A 23,230-nucleotide genomic window follows, 5' to 3' on the forward strand; every position below is an offset into this window, starting at 1 on the left:
TCAAATGCTTTAGAACCCCTTCCAATTTTTCTTCAAATCAGTTGAAATGCAATTAATTTCTAAAAATGGTGAAAACATAAGCAGTAAATTGCCTGAGGTTTACATTTAAAGTTTAGGTTAGCAAAAACTGAAAAAGGGAAATTTCAGAATATTACAAATGAACCTTCTTCAGGGAACCACTAATAGGTTAAAACTTACAGATGTTTGGCAGCAATTAAAGTAAATGAAGCCTTGCAAATCGAAGTAAACAGGTGACTCAACTTCTGTCAATTATTTTAAAACTCTCTGTCTGTCTTAAAGCAGAGTGAGAACAAACTGTGTCACTACACCTTCTGCAATACTATTTGGACAATAACTATGGGTGGCAGAGCTTTCAGAGTGATAGTCCCTAAAATCTGGAATTCTCTCCCTCTCAGCCTTCATGAAGGAAAATCTATTATTAATTTCAAACTTCTGTTCAAAACACATCTTTTCAATGAGTATTATTCTTTTTCGTGTATGTAATTTCTACTGCCTTGTTAATGTGTGTATTGAATTGTAAAGTGTCCTTGAGTGTATGAAAGGCGCTACATAAATAAAACATATTATTATTATTAAACTGGTACAGAACAAATAAAAAATGGCAAATAAGCACAGGATCTCCTCACAGGCTTGACTGAGATATGAAATAACTTGCCAGGGCGACAGGGGGCGCTGTTACTAATATTCTGTTCAGTCTCTCCCTGCAGCTCAGAGAGACTGTACAGTGAGGGCACTTAGCCTCACCCCTTCTGGTTCACCCACGATAAGAAACCCAGCTGCTTGGACGAAGGTGTCTTTTATGATCAGAGCAACCAACTGGGTGAAGCTCCAGGGAATGACCCTTATTTCTGTGGTCACCCAACCTCAACACGTTCACTTTTACCACTAACCCAATAATGACTTCAAATGCCAAAGTCTAATCTGATTTCCCAGAATGTGCTTTCCTCTTTCTACAGGCTATTTTAATGAACTTATGTAATGTGCTCTGTGCACACATGACACACATTTATGCATATTCTGATTATGAGAGACATTTCAGCAATGGATGTCTATCTGTTGTAATCACAGGCTTGCTGTCTGTTGGCGGCTGTTGATATGAGCACCATTGTGTTTTGCTGTTTAAGTCACTGCTCCTACTTTCAGTTCTGTCTTCATGAGGTGCTGGATTGGTTGAGTAATGTCCCACTCACTGAACCTTCTTTAAATCCAAAGATATAGTTTGGATATAGTATATGTCTGGCCATGTTAAACTTACTTTTGAACACTTTATTGCTTTAAAATAATACAAATAATTAACCATATCTTCAGAAACTATGTGGTCAATTCTTCATATTTTAAATGGGATTAAAGCTTAGCCGGGCACAGCCCGAAGAGGTAACGTGGGTCCTCCTTCCCATGGGCTCACCACCTATGGGAGGTGCCAAAGAGGTTGGGTGCAGTGTGAGTTGGGTGGTGGCCGAAGGCGGGGACCTTGGCGGTCTGATCCTCGGCTACAGAAACTGGCTCTTGGGACGTGGAATGTCACCTCTCTGAAGGGGAAGGAGCCTGAGCTAGTGCACGAGGTCGAGAGGTTCCGGCTAGATATAGTCGGACTCACCTCGACGCACAGCTTGGACTCTGGAACCAATCTCCTTGAGAGGGGCTAGACTCTCTACCACTCTGGAGTTGCCCCCGGTGAGAGGTGCCGAGCAGGTGTGGGCATACTTATTGCCCCCCGACTTGGAGCCTGTGTGTTGGGGTTTACCCCAGTGGACGAGAGGGTGGTCTCCCTCCGCCTTCGGGTGGGGGGGAAGGGTCCTGACTGTTGTTTGTGCGTATGCGCCGAACAGCAGTTTGGAGTAGTGCTCGTCACGGATTGTCCATAACGAGCACCATGTTCAAGCATAGGCGTGTTCATATGTGCACTTGGCACCAGGACACCCTAGGCCTCAGGTCGACTTTGTGGTTGTGTCATCGGACTTGCGGCCATATGTCTTGAACACTTGGGTGAAGAGAGGGGCGGAGCTGTCAACTGATTTGATGGTGGGGGAGGATGCCGGTCAGGCCTGGTAGGCCCAAATGTGTTGTGAGGGTCTGCTGGGAACGTCTGGCAGAGTCCCCTGTCAGAAGTAGCTTCAACTGCCACCTCTGGCAGAACTTCGACCACGTCCTGAGGGAGGTGGGGGACATTGAGTCCGAATGGGCCATGTTCTGTGCCTCTATTGTTGAGGGGGCTGACCGGAGCTGTGGCCATAAGGTGGTCGGTGCCTGTCGTGGCGGCAATCCCCGAACCTGTTGGTGGACACCGGCGGTGAGGGATGCCATTAAGCGGAAGAAGGAGTCCTACAGGACCTTTTTGTCCTGTGGGATTCTGGAAGCAGCTGATAGGTACCAGCAGGCCAAGCGGAATGCGGCTCCGGTGGTTGCTGCAAAAACTCGGCATGGGAGGAGTTTGGGGAGGCCATAGAGAACGATTTTTGGTGCCTCTGGATTGACAGACTGGGGTGGTGGTCCCCCTCTTTAAGAAAGGGGACCGGACGGTGTGTTCCAACTATACAGGGATCACACTCCTCAGCCTCCCTGGAAAAGTCTATTCGGGGGTCCTGGAGACGAGGATCCGTCGGATAGTCAAACCTCGGATTCAGGAGGAACAGTGTGGTTTTCGTCCTGGTCGTGGAACAGTGGACCAGCACTACACCCTTAGCAGAGTCCTGGAGGGTGCATGGAAGTTTGCCCAACCAGTCTACATGTGTTTTGTGGACTTGGAAAAGGCGTTCGACCGTGTCCCTCTGGGAATCCTGAGGGGGGTGCTTCGGGAGTATGGGGTACCGGACCCCCTGATAAGAGCTGTACAACCGGTGTCAGAACTTGGTCCGCATTGCCGGCAATAAGTCGAGCCAGTTTCCAGTGAGAGTTGAACTCCGCCAGGGCTGCCCTTTGTCACCGATTCTGTTCATAACTTTTATGGACAGAATTTGTAGACGCAGCCAGGGCGTTGAGGGGGTCCGGTTTGGTGGACACAGGATTGGGTCACTGCTTTTTGTAGATGATGTTGTCCTGTTTGCTTCATCAGGCCGTGATCTTCAGCTCTCTCTGACCATTGTCCTCAGCCGTAAAAGGGTGAAGTGCCCTCTCAGGGTTGGGGGAGAGATCCTGCCCCAAGTGGAGGAGTTTAAGTATCTCGGGGTCTTGTTCACGAGTGAGGGAAGAATAGAGCCTGAGATCAACAGGCGGATCGGTGCGGCATCCGCAGTGATGCGGGCTCTGCATCGGTCTGTCGTGGTGAAAAAGGAGCTGAGCCGTAAGGCAAAGCTCTCAATTTACCAGTCGATCTACGTTCCTACCCTCACCTATGTTCATGAGCTATGGGTAGTGACTGAAAGAACGAGATCGCGAATACAAGTGGCTGAAATGAGTTTCCTCTGCAGGGTGTCTGAGCTTTCCGTTAAAGATAGGGTGAGAAGCTCAGTCATCCGGGAGGGGCTCAGAGTAGAGCCGCTGCTCCTCTGCATCGAGAGGAGTCAGATGAGGTGGCTCGGGCATCTGATCAGGATGCCTCCTGGACGCCTCCCTGGTGAGGTGTTTCGGGCACGTTTAACCGGGAGGAGGCCCTGAGGAAGACCCAGGACACGCTGGAGGGACTATGTCTCCCGGCTGGCCTGGGAACGCCTTGGTATTCTCCCAGAAGAGCTGGAAGAAGTGGCCAGGGAGAGGGAAGTCTGGGCATCTCTGCTCAAGCTGCTGCCCCCACGACCCGATCTCGGATAAGCGGAAGACGATGGATGGATGGACGGATGGATGGATTAAAGCTTAGTCAACTGAATTTAGCTTATTTGCTCATTTCTGGAACACTCTACATAATTTCTTCATATTTTTACTGTGCATAAAAATATTCACATTGCTTAAAATTCTTACCAGTTCCTACCAATGTTCACGTTTCACTAAATTTCCAGCAAAAAAAAAAACACCCAATATGGAAATGAACAATGGCGCTAATAGAAAGTTGAAATAAATGGATAGAACTTATTTGTCCCCAGCGGAAAATATGAATTTTTACAGAAGCTCTTTAAGTAAATAAATAATTATAAACACACACTTTGGCCTGAACACACACCAGAATGACTATAAAGTAAGAAAATTAAAAAGAAAGAAAAGTTCTGACTTGGTTGTCATAGTCACAATGAGGCATTATGCAGACATACTGGATTACTGTTGGTCTGAACTGCATTAGAAACAATCTTAATTATGAATGCCTTAATATTTTTTTCAAAAGTTGGTAATAGCACTGAACAAAACTGATAGAGGCTAATGAGATAATTCTTATTTCAACATTCTGTGTGCAAAAACATTCAAAAACAATGCACGCTTACTCTTCCTTTTTCTTTGCACTGTGTCAGCATGACGAGTGTCTCCACATTCTGCTCCCAGATCATCCTCCAGAAGTCCTTCACGGTGTTTGGCAGGGGGCCCTGAGTACCAATGAACTCTTTCTTTGAGTTATAGCCCTGAAAATACAAAACATTACAAGCGCTAACAAATGGACTCATGAATTTGAATGAATACAGATAGAAAATGGGTAGTGTGCATCCCAAAATGACGAAAGCAAATTACAAAGCACAAAAAGTGAGGTACAGAAGTGTCATATAAACACATTTATGTTTAAAGATCAATAACAAATAGTATACTCTTATTCGTTGGCTTAAATTAGGACACTTTTTTTAAGAAGTGTCATGGCTGTTTGTTATCGTTATACTTAATATTAAGTTGGGCTGATCAATCTGATAAAAGATAACTTGTTAAATGGTATAAACAAATTTAGTCAGACAGTCAACTAAAACCACAACTCTTGGTTATTCCAGTATTACTTACTGGTAAATAGCTGGCATTGATGTAGTCCTCACTCACGTTACCTTCAGTTGATAGCTTGACTCGAAACTCATCATCTGGAAGGAAAATCCAAACTATATTATAAAGCAAAATACAGAGTAATATATGAGATGAGGATAGGCCATGTTATAATTATGAGGAGTGAATGCTTATGTTTCTTCATTAGACAAGTTGGCAGTTGTTTCAAATCATTTCCACTTGTAGATGAGCTTCTAAAGAGTGGAATGGTTGAGTTCCAATTGTTTGGAGTTTTTATTAAATCCCTTTTCAGACTTGTAGACTTGTACTGCATTCTTTCTGAAGGCCTCTGGGAGCTCTTTGGATTTCAGCATGGTGGTAACACACACTTCAGCAACAAAGAGAAAACCAAACTAAATGCCTGAGGTTTAAATAAGGTCATTTCTAATGATGTTCTGATCATTTGTACCAGATTCTAATTTGAAGTATTTGAGTCAGTAATAAATGAAGAGATGGACTTACATTTCTACAAGCAAAACTTAAGAAACATAAGAAATATGACTAAACCAGGGGAGACAATTCAGTCCATCAAGCCCATTTGTTTAGCTTATAGCTTAGCTGTCCCAATATCTCATCCAGATTATTCTTATTCAGGTTTCTGCTTCAACTCCATGTTTGTTCCAGAGTTCCATAACTGTATGTGTAAAGAAGAGCTTTCTGGCTCACCTTTATCTGAAGATACTGTTTAAATGTCCGTGTCATGCATTATGAAGACCTTTGAGAAGCTAGACCTGAAACAGCTCCAATGCATGGTTACAGTACATCCTGATCCTTCGCAGTTTGCCTACCAGGCTCATATAGGTGTGGAGAATATTCTGATTTTCTGTATATGCTCCACAGAGCCTACTCCCATGTGAACAAGGCCAAAAACAGGGATTAGTTTGTAAAGCTCAAGAACTGCGTGTCAGAGATGGTGGTGTGTAAAACCAGGAGATCTCACTGTCTTCTTTACAGTATAATACCAGGTGTTGCAATCTAAAGAACTTCTCAAATGACTCCCCCATTATAAGTTGTACTGATAATGCAGTCCAGAAGACTGGTGGAGGACTTTTCCTTGTGGTGCTGCGAGAAGCACCTGCAGATCAACATCAACAAGACAAAGAAGTTGGAGGTGGACCTCCAGCATGCTGAAGAGCTCCTAAGAGCACTCACCATACAGGGGAAGGAAGTGAAGGTGCTGCAGAGCTTCACATACCTAGGGTTCCACGTGAACAATGAACTGGACTGATCTGACTAAACAATGCTCTGTACAAGAAGGGACAAAGCAAAATGCACTTCTTGAGGAGACTCAGGTCTTTTGATATGTGCAGCAAACTTTTAGAAATGTTTTACCAGTCCATTGTGGCCAGTGTGCCTGAAAAATACCAGAAAATCCAGCTCCATCACAGGACTGGTTCTGAATACTCTGGAGGCTGTTGTGGAAAAAAGGATGGTGGCAAAATTTGATGCCATTATGAAGAATTCTGCCCATCTCTTTCCTGGGGCGATTTCTTGGAGCACTTTAAACCACTGGCTCATTACATCACAAGATAATGGCAAATATCTCTGGGTATCTTTTCTCCCTGTTGCTATCAGACACTTCAATGCTTACTCCTGATGTTCCTTCCTTCACTCCAGCCAGAATTAATAGGAAAACGGTACCAACTTCAATTTACTACAGTTACTTTCAGCAATATATTTGTTTTATATGTTTTCATTCTATTGTTTCATATTGTACTTTGAGTTGATACCTGTGTATTTTATGTTTTTTGTTTGCATTTGAATTCCCCCTTGGATATTATTAAAGTATATCTAATCTAATCTAATCCACCCCTCATCTATAATTCTTGTATCATAAATTAATTATATTGATTGACGTATTAAAGTGATTGTGTCTGGCCAACTCTCTGAAAGAACAACGGAACAATCTGCTGTCCCACAACAGTAGTGAATAGGTTTATATGGCACTTTGCCCACACAGACGCAAACACTCATAAAGTACAAATCATTTACTACAATAGTTTGAAATGAATACAGTAATATGCCAATTTATGGCTCTATTTGGGACCATCCATTTGGCCATATGCCCGTCACAGAGTATGCAAATCCTTGCAATTGAGGGATCCACATTAATAACAGGTTGCACTGGTTTCATAACGTGGAGGAACTATATAAGAAAAGGCAGAGTTGGCTCTTTTTCCTTAGGAGACTTTGCTCCTTTAATGTGGTTAGTGACATCCTTCACATCTTCTACAACTCTGTGATGACCAGTGTGATTTTCTACACTGGGGTGTGTTGGTCTAGTAAAATCACTTCAAGAGAGATCCACCAAATCAACAAATTAATTAAAAGGGCAGGTTTAGTTATTGGATGCACTCTGGATCTCCTAGAGGTAGTAGAAGAGAACAGAATTAAAAGAAAACGGAATACCATTATAAACAATGTTGCACATCATCTCCATGACACACAAACACAGTGGACTTTCTGCTAACAAATTATTCATCAGAAGCGTGTCAAGAAATGCGACTGGGGGTCCTTTATACCAGCAGCAATACACTTGTATAGTGCCTCACTGTAATCGGGACTATCAAGTCAGATCTTTTCTTTCTTTTTAAGGATTCTGGTGTATGTTCAGACTATAGTCTGTATGTGTGTGTGTATTGTGGAACGTGGTCCAGATACAGACGGACAACGGTTAGTCACCTAGCACACAAATATTTATTATCTACAATATTTACAAGTCAAGTGCACAACCCAGTGCCTCCAGCACAGATCCCCCAAAGTCCAGGCTTCTCTTCCCAGTGCCTTCCTTCTGGCCGCCTCCACTCCTCTCTCTCCAGACTCCAGTCTGCTTCCACCCTACTCTTGACTCAGAATGAAGGGAGGCGACCCCTTTTATAGTAGCCCGGATGGGCTCCAGCTGCTCCCTGACACTCCTCCGCGGACACTCCCCTGTGTAGCTGAAGTGCCGGCTGCGCACCCATAAGCCCTCCGGGTGTTCCCAGTCTTCTTCCCCCCAGCCCTTCCTGGTGTGGCGGAAGTGCTGAGGTCCAGGACTCTTCAGGCACCGGGGCGCCCCCTGGCGGTGACCACAGGCCTCTACAGGGTTGAGCTTCCAAGCTCTGCACCCATGGCCCCCAGTGCAACCAGGGCAGTCGCCCCCTCATGGTCTGGATGAGGCGCAAGCCCTCCTACTGTCCTCCTGGGCGCCCCGGCTGGGTACCACCTCCTGACGTCCGCCACAGTATATATGTATATATACACACATGTGTGCATGGGAGGTTAAAGGGCTTGAAGCAGGGTAATTCCATGCCAGACCTGGAGGTGCTGGAGTGTACTAACCCTTTTCCTCTTTCCTCTGAACACCAGTTATGGAAAACTCTTCCTGGCCCCATCACTTCCAGTTCCGGCCCCAATTGCATCACTTCCGGTTCCAGGCCTGATGACATCACTTCCAGTTCTGGCCCTGATGAACCTACAATATATGGGGCGACTACCCCAAACCTTTTCTTTCTGGCTCATTTTCTCTTAATTTGGTGTGAAACAAGTGTGGAGGACTGCCGGCTTCCCATGCCGGTCCGCACCCCCAGGCCGCCAGGATGAGCTCTCCCGACAGCAGTATCGTGCCCCGAGTTCCAGCAGGGCCTTATGGACTATGTAGTGTTTTTACACAGCCCTGCTGGATACCTTGGGGACCACCGGGAGTCGCTGTAGGAGGGCTCATGGGCCCTTGTGTGCCCTATAACCCGGGAGTACGTCATGGTCACGTGATGGGAAGAAACGACCTCCGGGTCAGGGGCTATAAAAGGACAATGCCTCAGTCCAGACGCTGAGCTGTGCTGGGAGGTAGAGGAGTAAAGTGTCTGGGCAAGGAGGAGTGATTATAGTGTTGTGTTGAATTGGTTTATTGAACGAGTAGTGTGGAGGGTGCTTTGTGCACTTTGTTAGTATACAATAAAGAGTCTTGGACTTTTACCTGGTGTCTGGAGTTGTACCTGAGGGTTCAAGGGAGCGCTAGCACCCCCTACTGCCACACAAGATAGAACTGATTTACTGCTGGGGTCCCCAACCATCTGACAGCCGGGCTGCGAGAGAACTGCCAACAATGGACACTCACTTAGTGAAGGGCTACAGCAAAATGGCTGCCCCCTTCACTGAGGACACTTTACAGAACGCTAGACGGGTGAGACTTTGCAGTGGCGCAGAGAGAGGAGAGAGACCGAGGTGAGAGAGTATTACAACAAAGTATTTTTATGATCCCGAGAGTTTCCCCATATGACATGAGTCTATAGTAATCTCGTTACTATGAAGTACATTAATTACAACGAAGTGACCTTGACATGCCTGAATGTATTATCACAGAACAGTTAGTTCTGTGGCTGCAGCTCAGTTGTGCGCATTTGCACAACAATCCCCAAACAGAAACATTGTAAAAAAAAATTCTTTCTTCGGACTTTCCTCATACTGTTTTTTTGCTGTTTTTGTTTTTGATGGTCTGCGGTGGGCTGGCGCCCTGCCTGGGGTTTGTTTCCTGCCTTGCGCTCTGTGGGCTGGGATTGGCTCCAGCAAACACCTGTGACCCTGTAGTTAGGATGTAGCAGGTTGGATAATGGATGGATATTTTCGATGGTTTTCAGTGATACCTTTTGCTTATTGCTCGTCAACATTTGAAACATTGGAGTTTAACTCTCTGTCACCCTCCTATAAAAACAGCAGACACGAAAAAAGGATAATTGTTAATGTTTGTGATGTGCAATTGTTTGGAATGACAAATGCAATGCATACTGTATGTCTTTGTTATATGCAAAAAAGAAGAAAAATCTCTGGTTGCCAGCGTATGCAAACTGCTGCATTTGAAGACAGTTTTTATGTAGTTCAGTAACGCTCGTTCAAGAAACATTCCTATTAATGTGGCAATCATTCAAGAAAATGTGAGGTTCCTAAACTCTCTTGAGACCTCCGTCAATGGGACAACACGCCGAAAAGTGTCCTGAAGTGCGATTACCGCATCTGTGGAAGACTGTTTACCTGTTGCCAGAGCAACAGGCTCCCAGCTCTGCTGCGTCTCTCCGCTAAAGCAAACAGAAAAGATCTCGATAGGTGATGCAAAGAACATTGTAAATTCAGGGAACAGGATTACTTAACCACTAACCTGACCGCGACCCTGCCTGATTGCTGTGTCTCTATGTAGGAGAGAGATAGATCCTGCTACAATAAATAATCATGCTGTTCCTGTTTCTAGCTGAATAAAGCTGGTTTGGCTAAAGTACTGAGACTCAGCCTCGTGTTTTGGGGTGTAAGACAGGGACTTATAGCATGACCCCAATCTTTTAGGACTCAGTATCCAGCCAGCCAGCTGGAGGAGCGCTGGAGGAGACTGAGTAGGAAAATCTAAGGCAGTATAGAAGCAGCAGCACGTGGGGCAGGGGCAGAAGATACCCATTGTTTAAGTTGCCAGATAAAGTGGCTGCATTCAAAGCCAAACTTGATTTATGGGGCAGATGAGTGGACATTGGGATTTTTGGTATGTTTCAAACATTAGCAGATGTTGTTAAAGATACCACGCCAGGGTCTTCTTTCTCCCAGCTGGTGTATGATCACCTGTCTCAGCTTTCAACAGAGTCTGAGCATTATTCCCGACCATAAAAGACCCCCAAAATGGGAAGAAATGGATTTGTGACCCATTTGTGAATAAGCCAGGTGGATCAACTTTGTCTGTGCTTGAAGAGGATCAACTGCTTGAGGTTGCAAATGATGAAAGTATGTTTGAGACAACTGCAAATCTCCATACGTTTTGGATTAACGTCAAGGCGGAATATCCTCAGGTTGCCACAAAAGCACTGAAAAGTCTGCTTCCTTTTCCAACATCCTATCTTTGCAAGGCAGCGTTTTCTGCAGTAACAGCAACCAAAACGGGATCACAGTGTAAACTGAACATAAGCAACACACTTTGAGTGTCACTGTCTTCCATCGTCCCCAGATGGGATCGATTGGTTGCAGGATAACAAGCTCAGGGCTCCCACTGATTCTGCATTATGGTAAATTGTATAATTTCTATAACAATATTATAAGTTAATAATAATAGAAATGTAATGTAAATTGTGTATAAAACTGCCCTACGTGTGGTCATCAGGGCTGGAACCAGCAGTAATGCTATTGGAAACGGTAGTAATGTCATCAGGGCCGGAACCAAAAGTGATATCATCGGGACCAGGTAGATTTTTCCCGTATGTGGTCTTTGGAGGAAAGAGAAAAAGGGTTATTACACTCAACCACCCCTTGGTCTGGCGTGGAATTACCCTCCTGTGAGCCCTTTAGCAGCCTCCCAGGAGCATATATATATACTTTATATATATATAGTGCATCCGGAAAGTATTCACAGTGCATCATTTTTTCCACATTTTATTATGTTACAGCCTTATTCCAAAATGGTTTAAATTCATTTTTTTTCCTCAGAATTCTGCAAACAGCACCCTATAATGACAACGTGAAAAAAGTTTACTTGAGATTTTTGCAAATTTATTAAAAATAAAAAAATGGAGACATCACATGTACATAAGTATTCACAGCCTTTTCCATGAAGCTCCAAATTGAGCTCAGGTGCATCCTGTTTCCCCTGATCATCCTTGAGATGTTTCTGAAGCTTAATTGGAGTCCACCTGTGGTAAATTCAGTTGATTGGACATGATTTGGAAAGGCACACACCTGTCTATAGAAGGTCCCACAGTCGACAGTTCATGTCAGAGCACAAACCAAGCATGAAGTCAAAGGAATTGTCTGTATACCTCCGAGACAGGATTGTCTCAAGGCAAAAATCTGGGGAAGGTTACAGAAAAATTTCTGTTACTTTGAAGGTCCTAATGACCATAGTGGCCTCCATCATTCATAAGTGGAAGACGTTCGAAACCACCAGGATTCTTCCTAGAGCTGGCCGGCCATCTAAACTGAGCGATCGGGGGAGAAGGGCCTTAGTCAGGGAGGTGACCAAGAACCCAATGGTCACTCTGTCAGAGCTCCAGAGGTCCTCTATTATTTTTTTTTATTTTTTTCTCCAGCCTTTGGAGTTTTTTTTTTGTATTTTCTGTCCACCCTGGCCATCGGACCTTACTCTTATTCTATGTTAATTAATGTTGACTTATGTTTATCTTTTATTGTGTCTTCTATTTCTCTATTCATTTTGTAAAGCACTTTGAGCTACATTTTTTTTTGTATGAATATGTGCTATATAAATAAATGTTGATTGACTGTGGAGAGAGGAGAACCTTCCAGAAGGACAACTATCTCTGCAGCAATCCACCAATCAGGGCTGTATGGTACAGTGGCCAGATGGAAGCCACTCCTTAGTTAAGGCACATGGCAGCCCGCCTGGAGTTTGCAAAAAGGCACCTGAAGGACCGTCAGACCATGAGAAACAAAATTCTCTGGTCTGATAAGACAAAGATTGAACTTTTTGGTGTGAATGCCAGGCGTCACGTTTGGAGGAAACCAGGCACTGCTCATCACCAGGCCAATACCATTCCTACAGTGAAGCATGGTGGTGGCAGCATCATGCTGTGGAGATGTTTTTCAGCGGCAGGAACTGGGAGGCTGATCAGGATAAAGGGAAAGATGACTGCAGCAATGTACAGAAACATCCTGGATGAAAACCTGCTCCAGAGCGCTCTTGATCTCAGACTGGGGCGACGGTTCATCTTTCAGCAGGACAACGACCCTAAGCACACAGCCAAGATATCAAAGGAGTGGCTTCAGGACAACTCTGTGAATGTCCTTGAGTGGCCCAGCCAGAGTCCAGACTTGAATCCGATTGAACATCTCTGGAGAGATCTTAAAATGGCTGTGCACCGACGCTTCCCATCCAACCTGATGGAGCTTGAGAGGTGCTGCAAAGAGGAATGGGCGAAACTGGCCAAGGGTAGGTGTGCCAAGCTTGTGGCATCATATTCAAAAACACTTGAGGCTGTAATTGCTGCCAAAGGTGCATCGACAAAGTATTGAGCAAAGGCTGTGAATACTTATGGACATGGGATTTCTCAACTTTCTTATTTTTAATAAATTTGCAAAAACCTCAAGTAAACTTTTTTCACGTTGTCATTATGGGGTGTTGTGTGTAGAATTCTGAGGAAAAAAATGAATTTAATCTATTTTGGAATAAGGCTGTAACATAACAAAATGTGGAAAAAGTGATGCGCTGTGAATACTTTCCGGATGCACTATATATATATATATATATATCAATCAGTGGCGGTTGCTAGCTTTTGAAACAGGGGAAGCTCATATTAGGCCTTCATCATAAAATTCATTATGTTATTTGTACGTAAATTCTGCCCTCCGTTCCTTTTGCAGAAAATGGTCTGTGACCCTGTCGTACCAATTGGCCTTCTTTTCCAGGGACTTAACCAGTTTCCTCTCAATGGCCAGGAGAGCAAGGTTGCTCAAACGATCTTGGCCCATCGTGTTGCGGGTGTATGACTTGACCCGTTTTAAACAGGAGAAGCTCCTCTCTACACCTGCTGATGTAGCGCCAATTGTTGCCACTAACGACAACAGTTCGTATAGCTGAGGCATTGCACTATCCAACTCCATGTCTTTAAAAAAACACCAAGAAATCACACAGCTTATCCCTGCTCCCTTGTAAGTCATGATCTGAATATAGTACTTGAAGTTCAGATCTAAGTCTCTCTGAGTCAAAGAAATGGCCATAACTTTTCAGCACACTTTCAAATGCCTCCTCTGGAAACACTTGTCTCATTTCATCAAATTTCCCTGGATTGACTAATTCTAAGAAGCTCATGCTTTCCAAATTTGAAAAACGCTGAGAAATCTGCTCCATGAGATTGTCTAGGATGGCCATGTACAAATTTCTGTAGCGGTCCTGGGGATCCTGTAATTGTGACAGACGGCGCTTTCTAATAGGTTCATCTCGAGGGTCTGATGTGAGATTTGCTGCTTTTGCATAAACTGCTTGATAAGCCTCCTCTGACCTCTTCTCCTTGACAAAAGCAAGGAGAGACCCAATTCTTTTTTTGCAGTAAAGAACATCAATAGCCCTTTGCTGGACAATATCAAAGACAACATTTGTCTCAGAGAATATTTTTTCAGATGTGTACAACATGAACACAAAGTCAAAATCCTCCAGTTTCATTTTGAAGCCTTTGGCAGCATCTAATGTGTCATCATCTATGCTCTCATCCTGGGTAATCTTGTCAAAAGTCTGCAGAAGGCCATCATAACTGTTTGCCACAGTGCTCACTATCCGTGATGTGAAATTCAGCTGAGCTTCCCTGGAAGTGACGATTTTGGTGCATTTATCCAATTACCGTCCAGCTTTTCTGCAGTGAAAAAAGCTCCTCAGTGCTGGGCTTCAGGAGGGTTTAACGTGCTGTGCTGCACGGAAATGTATGACAAGAAAATCGCGTCAAACAATCTACAATAAATACCTGATTCTGAACGAGCTAGTCATGAAGTTGAACGCGTTCTAGCGCACTTTTATTAAAACCAATATAAATACAACAGTGCATATATGAGCATTTATTTTCTGACATAGTAGAGGAAGCGGAGCTTCCCTTGTAGTCTTAGAGCAGTCGACACTGCTATATATACAGTATATATAGTGAGCTGGTGGGCTGATTGCACTCCTGGAGGATACAGACGCTCCTCGGAAAACCTAACCTAAAAACTCTGACAGACAACCTTCACATTGCTCCCTTACCTTACTTGCTAGGCTATTTGCGGCTCTGTTGCGCGATAAGCTTCCTGCACAGTACTCTGCATACTTAAAAGCCTGAACAGCACCTGTCATTTTTGAAATTGATTGTTTGCTTCTCTCAGACATTCTCTGCTCCTGACGTGCACTCCTTTGAAGAAGAAGATAAGTTTGCATTCTTTTAATTGGGAGACAGAACTGTCATCTCTGTCCTGTCAAGGAGCACGTTTAAACTTTTAAAAGAGTTCATGTTTGTTTGCAGTGTTTGAATAAAGTTCTTGTCTCTACAACCTCCTCTGTTTCTGTGCAAATTTGTGACTCAAGCGTGATAATATGTATCATTTCTATCTATCTGTTCACACCCGCTCATCAGTAAAAATAAATTAGAGGGAACTTTGGCCTTACATAGGATTGACCTCAGCTCATTCAACTGTAAATAAGTGCATGACTTTAGTTTTTCTAAACTGCATAATGAAGGAAATCACTTTTTGTATACTTACATGGCAATATATTCCTGTAACGATTTTTCCCATGATTTTCCGGGCATAATGCTGCAGTCTTGGGCTGAGTGGTTCCAACAGTTTCAAAACTCTGAGATAAATAAAATATAAAATATGAATTATAGCTTTTCTGTTAGATATACAGTACATATTTTACACAGCAATTACTGCAGTGCTCAGTCTGCTGTCTGTTGTGGTGTTCCAAGTAAGACCTAACACAGTGGACCTGCTGCAATAAGGAGAATGGAGTTTGATCACAGAGAAAACAGAGTCTGGTGAGAGGTAACAGGGTGGAGGAAGTTTTATCAGAAGGATAAAGGGGTCGTAGACACCATACACAGTCATTCTATTTTGTCTTTTATAATTACACTGTAAATAAAGTTGTCCTTTTGTTGTGATTGTTTATCCCGCTTGATCATGGGATTTTAAACTTTGTGACCAAATCTATCTATTATAAAAAAAACAGTTGCTGTACAGGCTTTTAAATGATTAAATGTAAGCAGCACGACAAGCAGAACACGCAGCTTGGCAGCAGCAGCAAGACAGCAGCTGATCCAACCGCATCTCTTTAGCATGCGTTCAGCCTCCCAAACCCCACAACGCGACAGGCAGAGATGTGAAGAGGCTGCCTCATAGCGTGCCCCAGTGTTGGGGTGGGTGAGTGAAGCAAGCTGGGGGCAAGGACCCTAGTGAAAATAAAAAAAATTGTGATGAATATCCATCCATTCATTATCCAACCTGCTATATCCAAACTACAGGGTCAAGGGGGTCTGCTGGAGCCAATTCCAGCCAGCACAGGGTGCAAGGCAGGAAACAAACCCCGAGCAGGGGGCCACACACACACTTACCAAGCACACAGTAGGGACAATTTAGGACCGCCAAGGCACCTAACCTGCATGTCTTTGGACTGTGGGAGGAAACCCACGCAGACACGGGGAGAACATGCAAACTCCACACAGGGAGGACCCGGGAATCAAACCCGGGTCTCCTAACTACCCACTGCACCACCGTGCCGCCCTAGAAAATATTATGATTATGCTTATTTTATTGTGAATATGTAATACACAAAAATAAACTTCAAAATAAAGGTAATCTATTTATATCTTCTTCTTCTTTTGGCTGTTCCCATTATACATTTGTAAACAAAAATGCATTTGTTGCTGTAAAGCCAAGTTTTTAAATTGCTTTTTTAAATTTAGTTGCCATACATTTAGAACTGGTCTTGTTTTCTAGAAAAATTCAAATTATGGCTACAATGTTTTTTTTTATTTGGCTTAATTTATAAGTAGTTTAAATCTATTTGTGTCTTTTTACAACATTCAGAGGTGCTGCCTTTTTGTTTTATTGTTGCCACCATGTTATTAACAAAGACGGTCAACATTGGACATTTCTGGAATATCAGAGAGTGGATAACAAGCGAGCATTTCTTGTTTTTTGGTTTTCATGTATAAAGACTGTTCTGTTTAGAACTTCAATTATGAGTTCGGGTTTGTTTTTTGGATTACTGAAGTCTTTAACTGAATTTACCATTGTAAACGTAGCTTGTTTATTGTCTTTGTCACTTTATCAATATATCTGCTCCACAAAACAATGCTGGCCCTTTGTCAATATATTTTTTGAACCAACCACCATCACAAAATTACTATTATAATACAGTTCTATTAAAAAATTGAATACACACTTACCTCAAACTGTAGTTTAAAACCATAATTTTGATCTGCACAATGCTTGTGGTAGTAGTCTCCATAATTTTCAACTTTAACAGGCATGTTTCTACAGAATGTATTTTAAAAATATGAGTTAGAGAAGCTTAGTTTTGTTACATTTATACTAAGAATAGTTTGCTGCTTTGAATATTAAATAAAATATGTAACTTTGTGAAACCTGCTCAATGCAATTCAGGGTCATGAGCCTCAAAGTCAATCCATGTTGCATCAGGCACACGGCAGCAGTTCATTGCAGGGCCCCCTCATCCGCAACAACCACCATCTTTCTTACTGAGCCAGTTTAGAATCATTTAAAACACTACACATAGATACTATGTGCAAAAGTTCACTGATGACACTGCTATGGTGGGCTGCATCAGGAGTGGGCAGGAGGAGGAATATAGGAAACTAATCAAGGACTTTGTTAAATGGTGCGACTCAAACCAACTACAACTGAACACCAGCAAAACCAAGGAGCTGGTGGTGGATTTTAGGAGGACCAGGCCCCTCATGGACCCCGTGATCATCAGAGGTGACTGTGTGCAGAGGGTGCAGACCTATAGATACCTGGGAGTGCAGCTGGATGACAAACTGGACTGGACTGCCAATACTGATGGTCTGTGTAAGAGAGGACAGAGCCGACTATACTTCCTTAGAAGGCTGGCGTCCTTCAATATCTGCAATAAGATGCTGCAGATGTTCTATCAGACGGTTGTGGCGAGCGCCCTCTTCTATGCGGTGGTGTGCTGGGTAGGCAGCATAAAGAAGAGGGACACCTCACACCTGGACAAACTGGTGAGCAAGGCAGGCTCTATTGTAGGCACGGAGCTGGATAGTTTGACATCCGTGGCAGAGCGACGGGCGCTGAGGAGGCTCATGTCAATCATGGAAAATCCACTGCATCCACTGAACAGGATCATCTCCAGACAGAGGAGCAGCTTCATCGACAGACTGTTGTCACCGTCCTGCTACACTGACAGACTGAGGAGATCGTTCCTCCGCCACACTATGCGACTCTTGAATTCCACCAGGGGGGTAAACGTTAACATTATACAAAGTTATTGTCTGTTATACCTGCATTTTTATTACTCTTTAATTTAATATTGTTTTTGTATCAGTATGCTGCTGCTGGAGTATGTGAATTTGCCCATGAGATTAATAAAGTATCTATCTATCTATCTATCTATCTATCTATCTATCTATCTATCTATCTATCTATCTATCTATCTATCTATCTATCTATCTATCTATCTATCTATCTATCTATCTACTGTCTGCCTTGGGGATGTGGGGAAAACCCCATGCAATCACTAGGAGAATGTGCAAACCCACATAGATAAATCCAAACGCAGGATAGGAATCAAATCCAGGACATTTGATCTTTAAAGCAAAAGCTCTAATCAGTGTCAAGAAACCTTCCTTATTTTGAGTGTTTGTCAACTAATTCGTTTTTTTTTCAATGTTATGTCAGTGGGGAGAATGCGAAAGAATACAGTTAGTACTACAATATATCTACTGTACAGCTGCTACAATAGTCAATTAAAGTTATACTTACGTCTTGATTCTGGAAGAAAAGAGAAAAAGAAAAAAGTTACTTTTTGTAACCTTTTTAAAATACACTGTTCCACTTCTCTTCACTTTTTTTTTAAATTTACAATATTTATATTGTTCTAGAAAGTTTCTATCTGTTTACACCCACTCATCAGTAAAAAGAAATTAGAGGGAATTTTGGCCTTACATAGGACTGGCCTCAACTCATTCAACTGCAAATAAGTGCACAACTTTAGTTTTTCTAAAGATAAGATATCTTTTCAAAAGATATCTATCTATCTCATAGATAAAATTCACATTTATTTTAATTTTCTATAATCTTTGATTACATCTTGCCTGAAAAAGGGGCCTGAGTTGCCTCGAAAGCTTGCATATTGTAATCTTTTTAGTTAGCCAATAAAAGGTGTCATTTTGCTTGGTGTTTCTCTATAATCTTTCATATACAAATAAAGTAGTGGTGTCAAACTTAGTTTCTGGAGGCCTGCAATGGCTGTTGGATTTTTTACCAGCCACTTTCTTAATTTGTAAACAATTATCATTGCTAATAGAACATAGAGGGGTTTTTATTTATCCTTGACCTGCTTTTAAAAATTCAAACCACTGTCACATGCATGTGGTTTGGAGACAGCTGAAGCACTGTGATGATGGTAATTCTCCTCCAAACCAGGGGTTGGTGCTGTTGCTTAAAGCCTTTTCTTCTCCTCCTTGTTCCACCTATGACATCACTTCCGTCATCTTCCTTTGTGAACCTGCCTCTTCCTGTCTGGATCTCATATAAGCCCCTCCTACTCCACATCACTTCAGTTTGATTTTGGACTCTTGTCTAAAAAGACGTATCACTTGTTTTCTCCTCAAAAAATATGCCACGCCTCAACCCTTTCTAATTTGTTCTTGTATTATTCTTACACCCCTTTTTAGTTTATTTTTTCTGTAACCAGCAGCCAGCCAATAATGAGAGTGAGTCAAAAAATGACCAGCTAATTCAGGAGTCTCAAAAGTTCAACTGGGCCACCAATTGGAGCTGCAACTAGTTTGTTAAATAGAAACCATGATGACACCTGTTATTTTTTAATGACATTTTTTTGAGTGCACCATACAAATGACATGTAACTGATATTTTGAAAACCTGCACTTTTATTTCAAATATTTTACTTAAACATGTTGGCCTTATTATTGCTTGCCTGCTGGAAATAATTCAAGTTTTAATTTTAAAATATTTAAGTTTTAAAAAGGAAACCACTCAAAAGAAGTAGGTTCTATTAACAGTAGACAGTCAGTTAGTCATTGTCCAACCTGCTATATCCTAACACAGGGTCTGCAGGAACAAACCCCGGGCAGGGTGCCAGCTTACCGCAGGGCACACACACACCAAGCACACACTAGAGACAATTTAGGATCGCCAATGCACCTAACCTGCATGTCTTTGGACTGTGGGAGGAAACCCACGCAGACACGAGGAGAACATGCAAACGCCATGCAGGGAGGACCTGGGAAGCGAACCCAGGTCTCCTTACCGCAAGGCAGCAGTGCTACCACTGCACCACCATGCCACCCCTATTAACAGTAGTAACTTGTTCTTAATTAACAGAAGAGTTGAAATGAAAATGTGCAGCCAGTGCTGCCTTGTTATCGAAGTTTGATACCTGTGATGTTAGGAAACAAATAGCTTTATTGTTCTTTAACCTCCGTGATGTTAACCCGAGAGCCTCTTGGGCTCTAAATTCTCAATGTAAATATGGTTAACCCCAAATGTCTCTTAGGTTAAGCTGTTATGATCTAATCTACATCTTTAAGCCTAAATAATGCCCAGAACAGTATTTTGATTCCATCTAGGTCAGGCATTCAGGCAACTGTCTCATGTGTAAGCAATAGAAAAAATATCGTACAATAAGTGGGCAAAGAAACACTCTTCTACTGTTCTGATTGCAATGTCAGGCAGTGCGTTAGTGGCTGTACAAAACATGTCACACAAAGGACGTGAAGCACACCAGTACTGCAGTGGACGCTACACATCCTGTAACTGTCCTATGATATTTACATCTTTCTGTTACATGTAACAACATTTTTTTTTTTAAATATAACATTTTTTGCTTGTTTTTTGGTGGTAAACATAATGAAACACAGCCTTTTCTTTTGATCAAAGTAATAATTTATGAATTAAAGTAACGGTAATATCATGAATGTCAAAAAAATCTGGACAAAATTCCACTTGTCATTTTGTACAACACAGAGTTCAAAAGTCACAATCTTCTTTTCAAAGTTTCAAATGCGTATTCCAAAAAGTCACATTTTTTCATGAAACCAGAATTTCCTGCATATATGAAATATGAAAAAACATATAACCTCAAAGCGGGCAAACCAGGCCCAACATGGTGCCAGTCCCAAACTCAGATAAATAGGTAGGGTTAGTGTCAGGAAGAGTATCTGGCTGGATGTAAAACCTTAGCCAAAATTTTTAATGTCAACGTTGGAAAATTTATAGAGGGTAATCTTCACCTTCAATTTCGTTATTCCTTTGTAAAAGTGACAATGAGAATAAAGAGCTACAGTATCTATCTATCATATAGTGCCTTACACATCTATCTATCTATCTATCTATCTATCTATCTATCTATCTATCTATCTATCTATCATATAGTGCCTTACACATCTATCTATCTATCTATCTATCTATCTATCTATCTATCTATCTATCTGTACACAAGGTACAGAAGCCTTATCTGAACATTGTAGAAAGTGAGCAAGGGCTACCTGGTCAAGGATGGACCCAGTTAAAGAAATTATTCCAGAAGAAGCAAAATAAGAAGAATATGGGAAGGAGAAGGATAAGCTAAAGATAGTAGTGGGGACACTGAATGTTGGGACAATGACTGGGAAAAGAAGAGAGCTGGCAGATTTGATGGACAGGTGTGAGAGAGTGGCGTCTGCAGAAAACAATACGCGAGGGGAATAAAATAAGAAAACTGGGAGGAGACTACAAGTTATTGTGCAGTGGAGTGAACGAGTAAGAGAGAACTGGTGTAGAGGCAGCAGTATATCCTACAACAACAACAGCAACATTTATTTATGTAGCACATTTTCATACAAATGATGTAGCTCAAAGTGTTTTACATAATGAAGAAAGAGAAAAAAGACAAAATAAATAGGAAAATAGAATTAGGGAACACTAATTAACATAAAATAAAAGTAATGTTCCGATGGCCAGGAAGGACAGAAAAAAACAAAACAAACAAAAAAAAAAACTCCAAATGCACATTCCAGGCCACGAGACCACCCAGCCCCCTCTAGGCATTCTATCTAACATCAATGACCTCACAATCAGTCCTCATGTTATTCAGGGTTCACATGGAAGAACTTGATGATGACGGTCATGGTCATCCCAAGAACTAAGAAAGTGATTGTTGGTGAAGATCTAAATGGGCACATGGGAAAGAGTAGAGAGAAGGTACATGGAGAGTTTTGAATAGGGAAGAGAAATGAAGAAATGGGATAGGACAGTAGAATTTTCCATGATGTTTGATTTGGCATTAGTTAAAATATTTTTGAGAAGAAAGTAAATCAGCTTATGACTTATATGACATTAGCTGAGGAAGGGAAAGCCAAATAATGTGTCAAAGATCTCATCTGAAACAAATAAAGAATTGTAAGGTCATAAATGGAGGAAGTGTGACAATGCAATCTGATGTGGTGGTGATAGACTGGGACATCAGAGTCATTAAGAGAATAAAACTAGAGCAAGGAAGCACCAAGTAGAAAGTGATATTGATTAAAAGAGAAACGGCTTAGTTAAAAGTTTTGGGAGAAACCTTTAAATGAAGACAGTCATGTGAGAGTGTTTAGGGATGGTGGGAGAAGAATACAATAAGAAAGTTGTTTTGAGAGTGAAGAGTGAAGAGGTGTTGAGTAGTACAACAGAAAAGAGACCACCTAAGAACAAAGAGATACGTTTGTGGAACTGTACGGTGATAAAGGCTAAGAAAAAAGCAAAGAAGACATGCTACCAATCAGAGGAGGAAGACAGAGAAATATACTGGCAGAGAAACAAGGGAGCAAAGAGGGCAGTTGTAAGAGCAAAGTCACACGTTTTGCAGGAGGTGTATGAAAAACTGGAGACTCAAGAGGGACAAATAATGATTTCGAGAAGGTATGGTTTATAATGAGCATGATAGGATCAAAAATAGATGACAGGAGTACTTTGAAAAGTTGTTAAATGAAAAAAATCCAAGAGAAGCCTTAAATGAAGGGTTTGCACCAAGAATAAGGAGGGAGGAAGTAAAGGAGGAACTGAAGAATAAAGAATCGAAAGGCAACAAGACTGAATGAAATACCAGTGGAAGTCTGGAAAAGTTTAGGAGAAGAGGAAGTAGACGTGTTGTGGGACCTAATGCAGAAGATCTATCAAAAGGAGAAACTAACAGAGGAGTTCAAGAACACCTTGATTGAATCAATTTTTAAGGATAAGGGAGAGGTTCATAATTGTAGAAATTATAGAGCGATATGGCTGATGCCACACACAACACAAATCTGGGAAAGTGTAATGTAAAGAAGGCTCAGGGAAGAGGAGCAGATTTTTTTTTTACCAGACAGAGAAACACCTGATGCCTTTTTCTGCATTGAGACAGCTCATATAGAAGCATCAAGACAAACAGAAAGGCTGCCCCTATGGTGTTTCTTGATTTGAGAAAGGCATATGATAGGGTGCCATATCAAAAGGTCTGGAAGTACAGTACATGAGAGAGAAAGGAGTACCAGAGAAATGTATTAAGATTGCCCAGGATATGTATGAGAGGTGTAAGAACCTGGGTTAGAAGCAGTGTTGGGGTAACAGATAAGATTCCAGTTAGAGTAGGTCTGCACCAACTGCCTTTTCTTAAGTCCTTACATCT

General features: G+C 42.1%; 1 protein-coding gene across 1 annotated transcript in view; it reads right to left on the reverse strand.

Moving 5' to 3' along the window:
• Positions 1-23,230, reverse strand: part of LOC120515652 (receptor-type tyrosine-protein phosphatase eta-like) — a 548,094-nt gene that overhangs the window by 317,323 nt on the left and 207,541 nt on the right. The window contains exons 8-12 of the mRNA XM_039736870.1: positions 18,349-18,357; positions 16,773-16,860; positions 15,088-15,178; positions 4,870-4,943; positions 4,371-4,505 (exon numbers count right to left, since the gene is read on the reverse strand). Of these exons, the coding sequence (XP_039592804.1) occupies positions 4,371-4,505; positions 4,870-4,943; positions 15,088-15,178; positions 16,773-16,860; positions 18,349-18,357 (397 nt within the window). The remainder of the gene's footprint in view (positions 1-4,370; positions 4,506-4,869; positions 4,944-15,087; positions 15,179-16,772; positions 16,861-18,348; positions 18,358-23,230) is intronic.

The sequence above is a fragment of the Polypterus senegalus genome, chromosome 1 (genome assembly GCF_016835505.1).
Source record: "Polypterus senegalus isolate Bchr_013 chromosome 1, ASM1683550v1, whole genome shotgun sequence".
NCBI classification, from domain to species: domain Eukaryota; kingdom Metazoa; phylum Chordata; class Cladistia; order Polypteriformes; family Polypteridae; genus Polypterus; species Polypterus senegalus.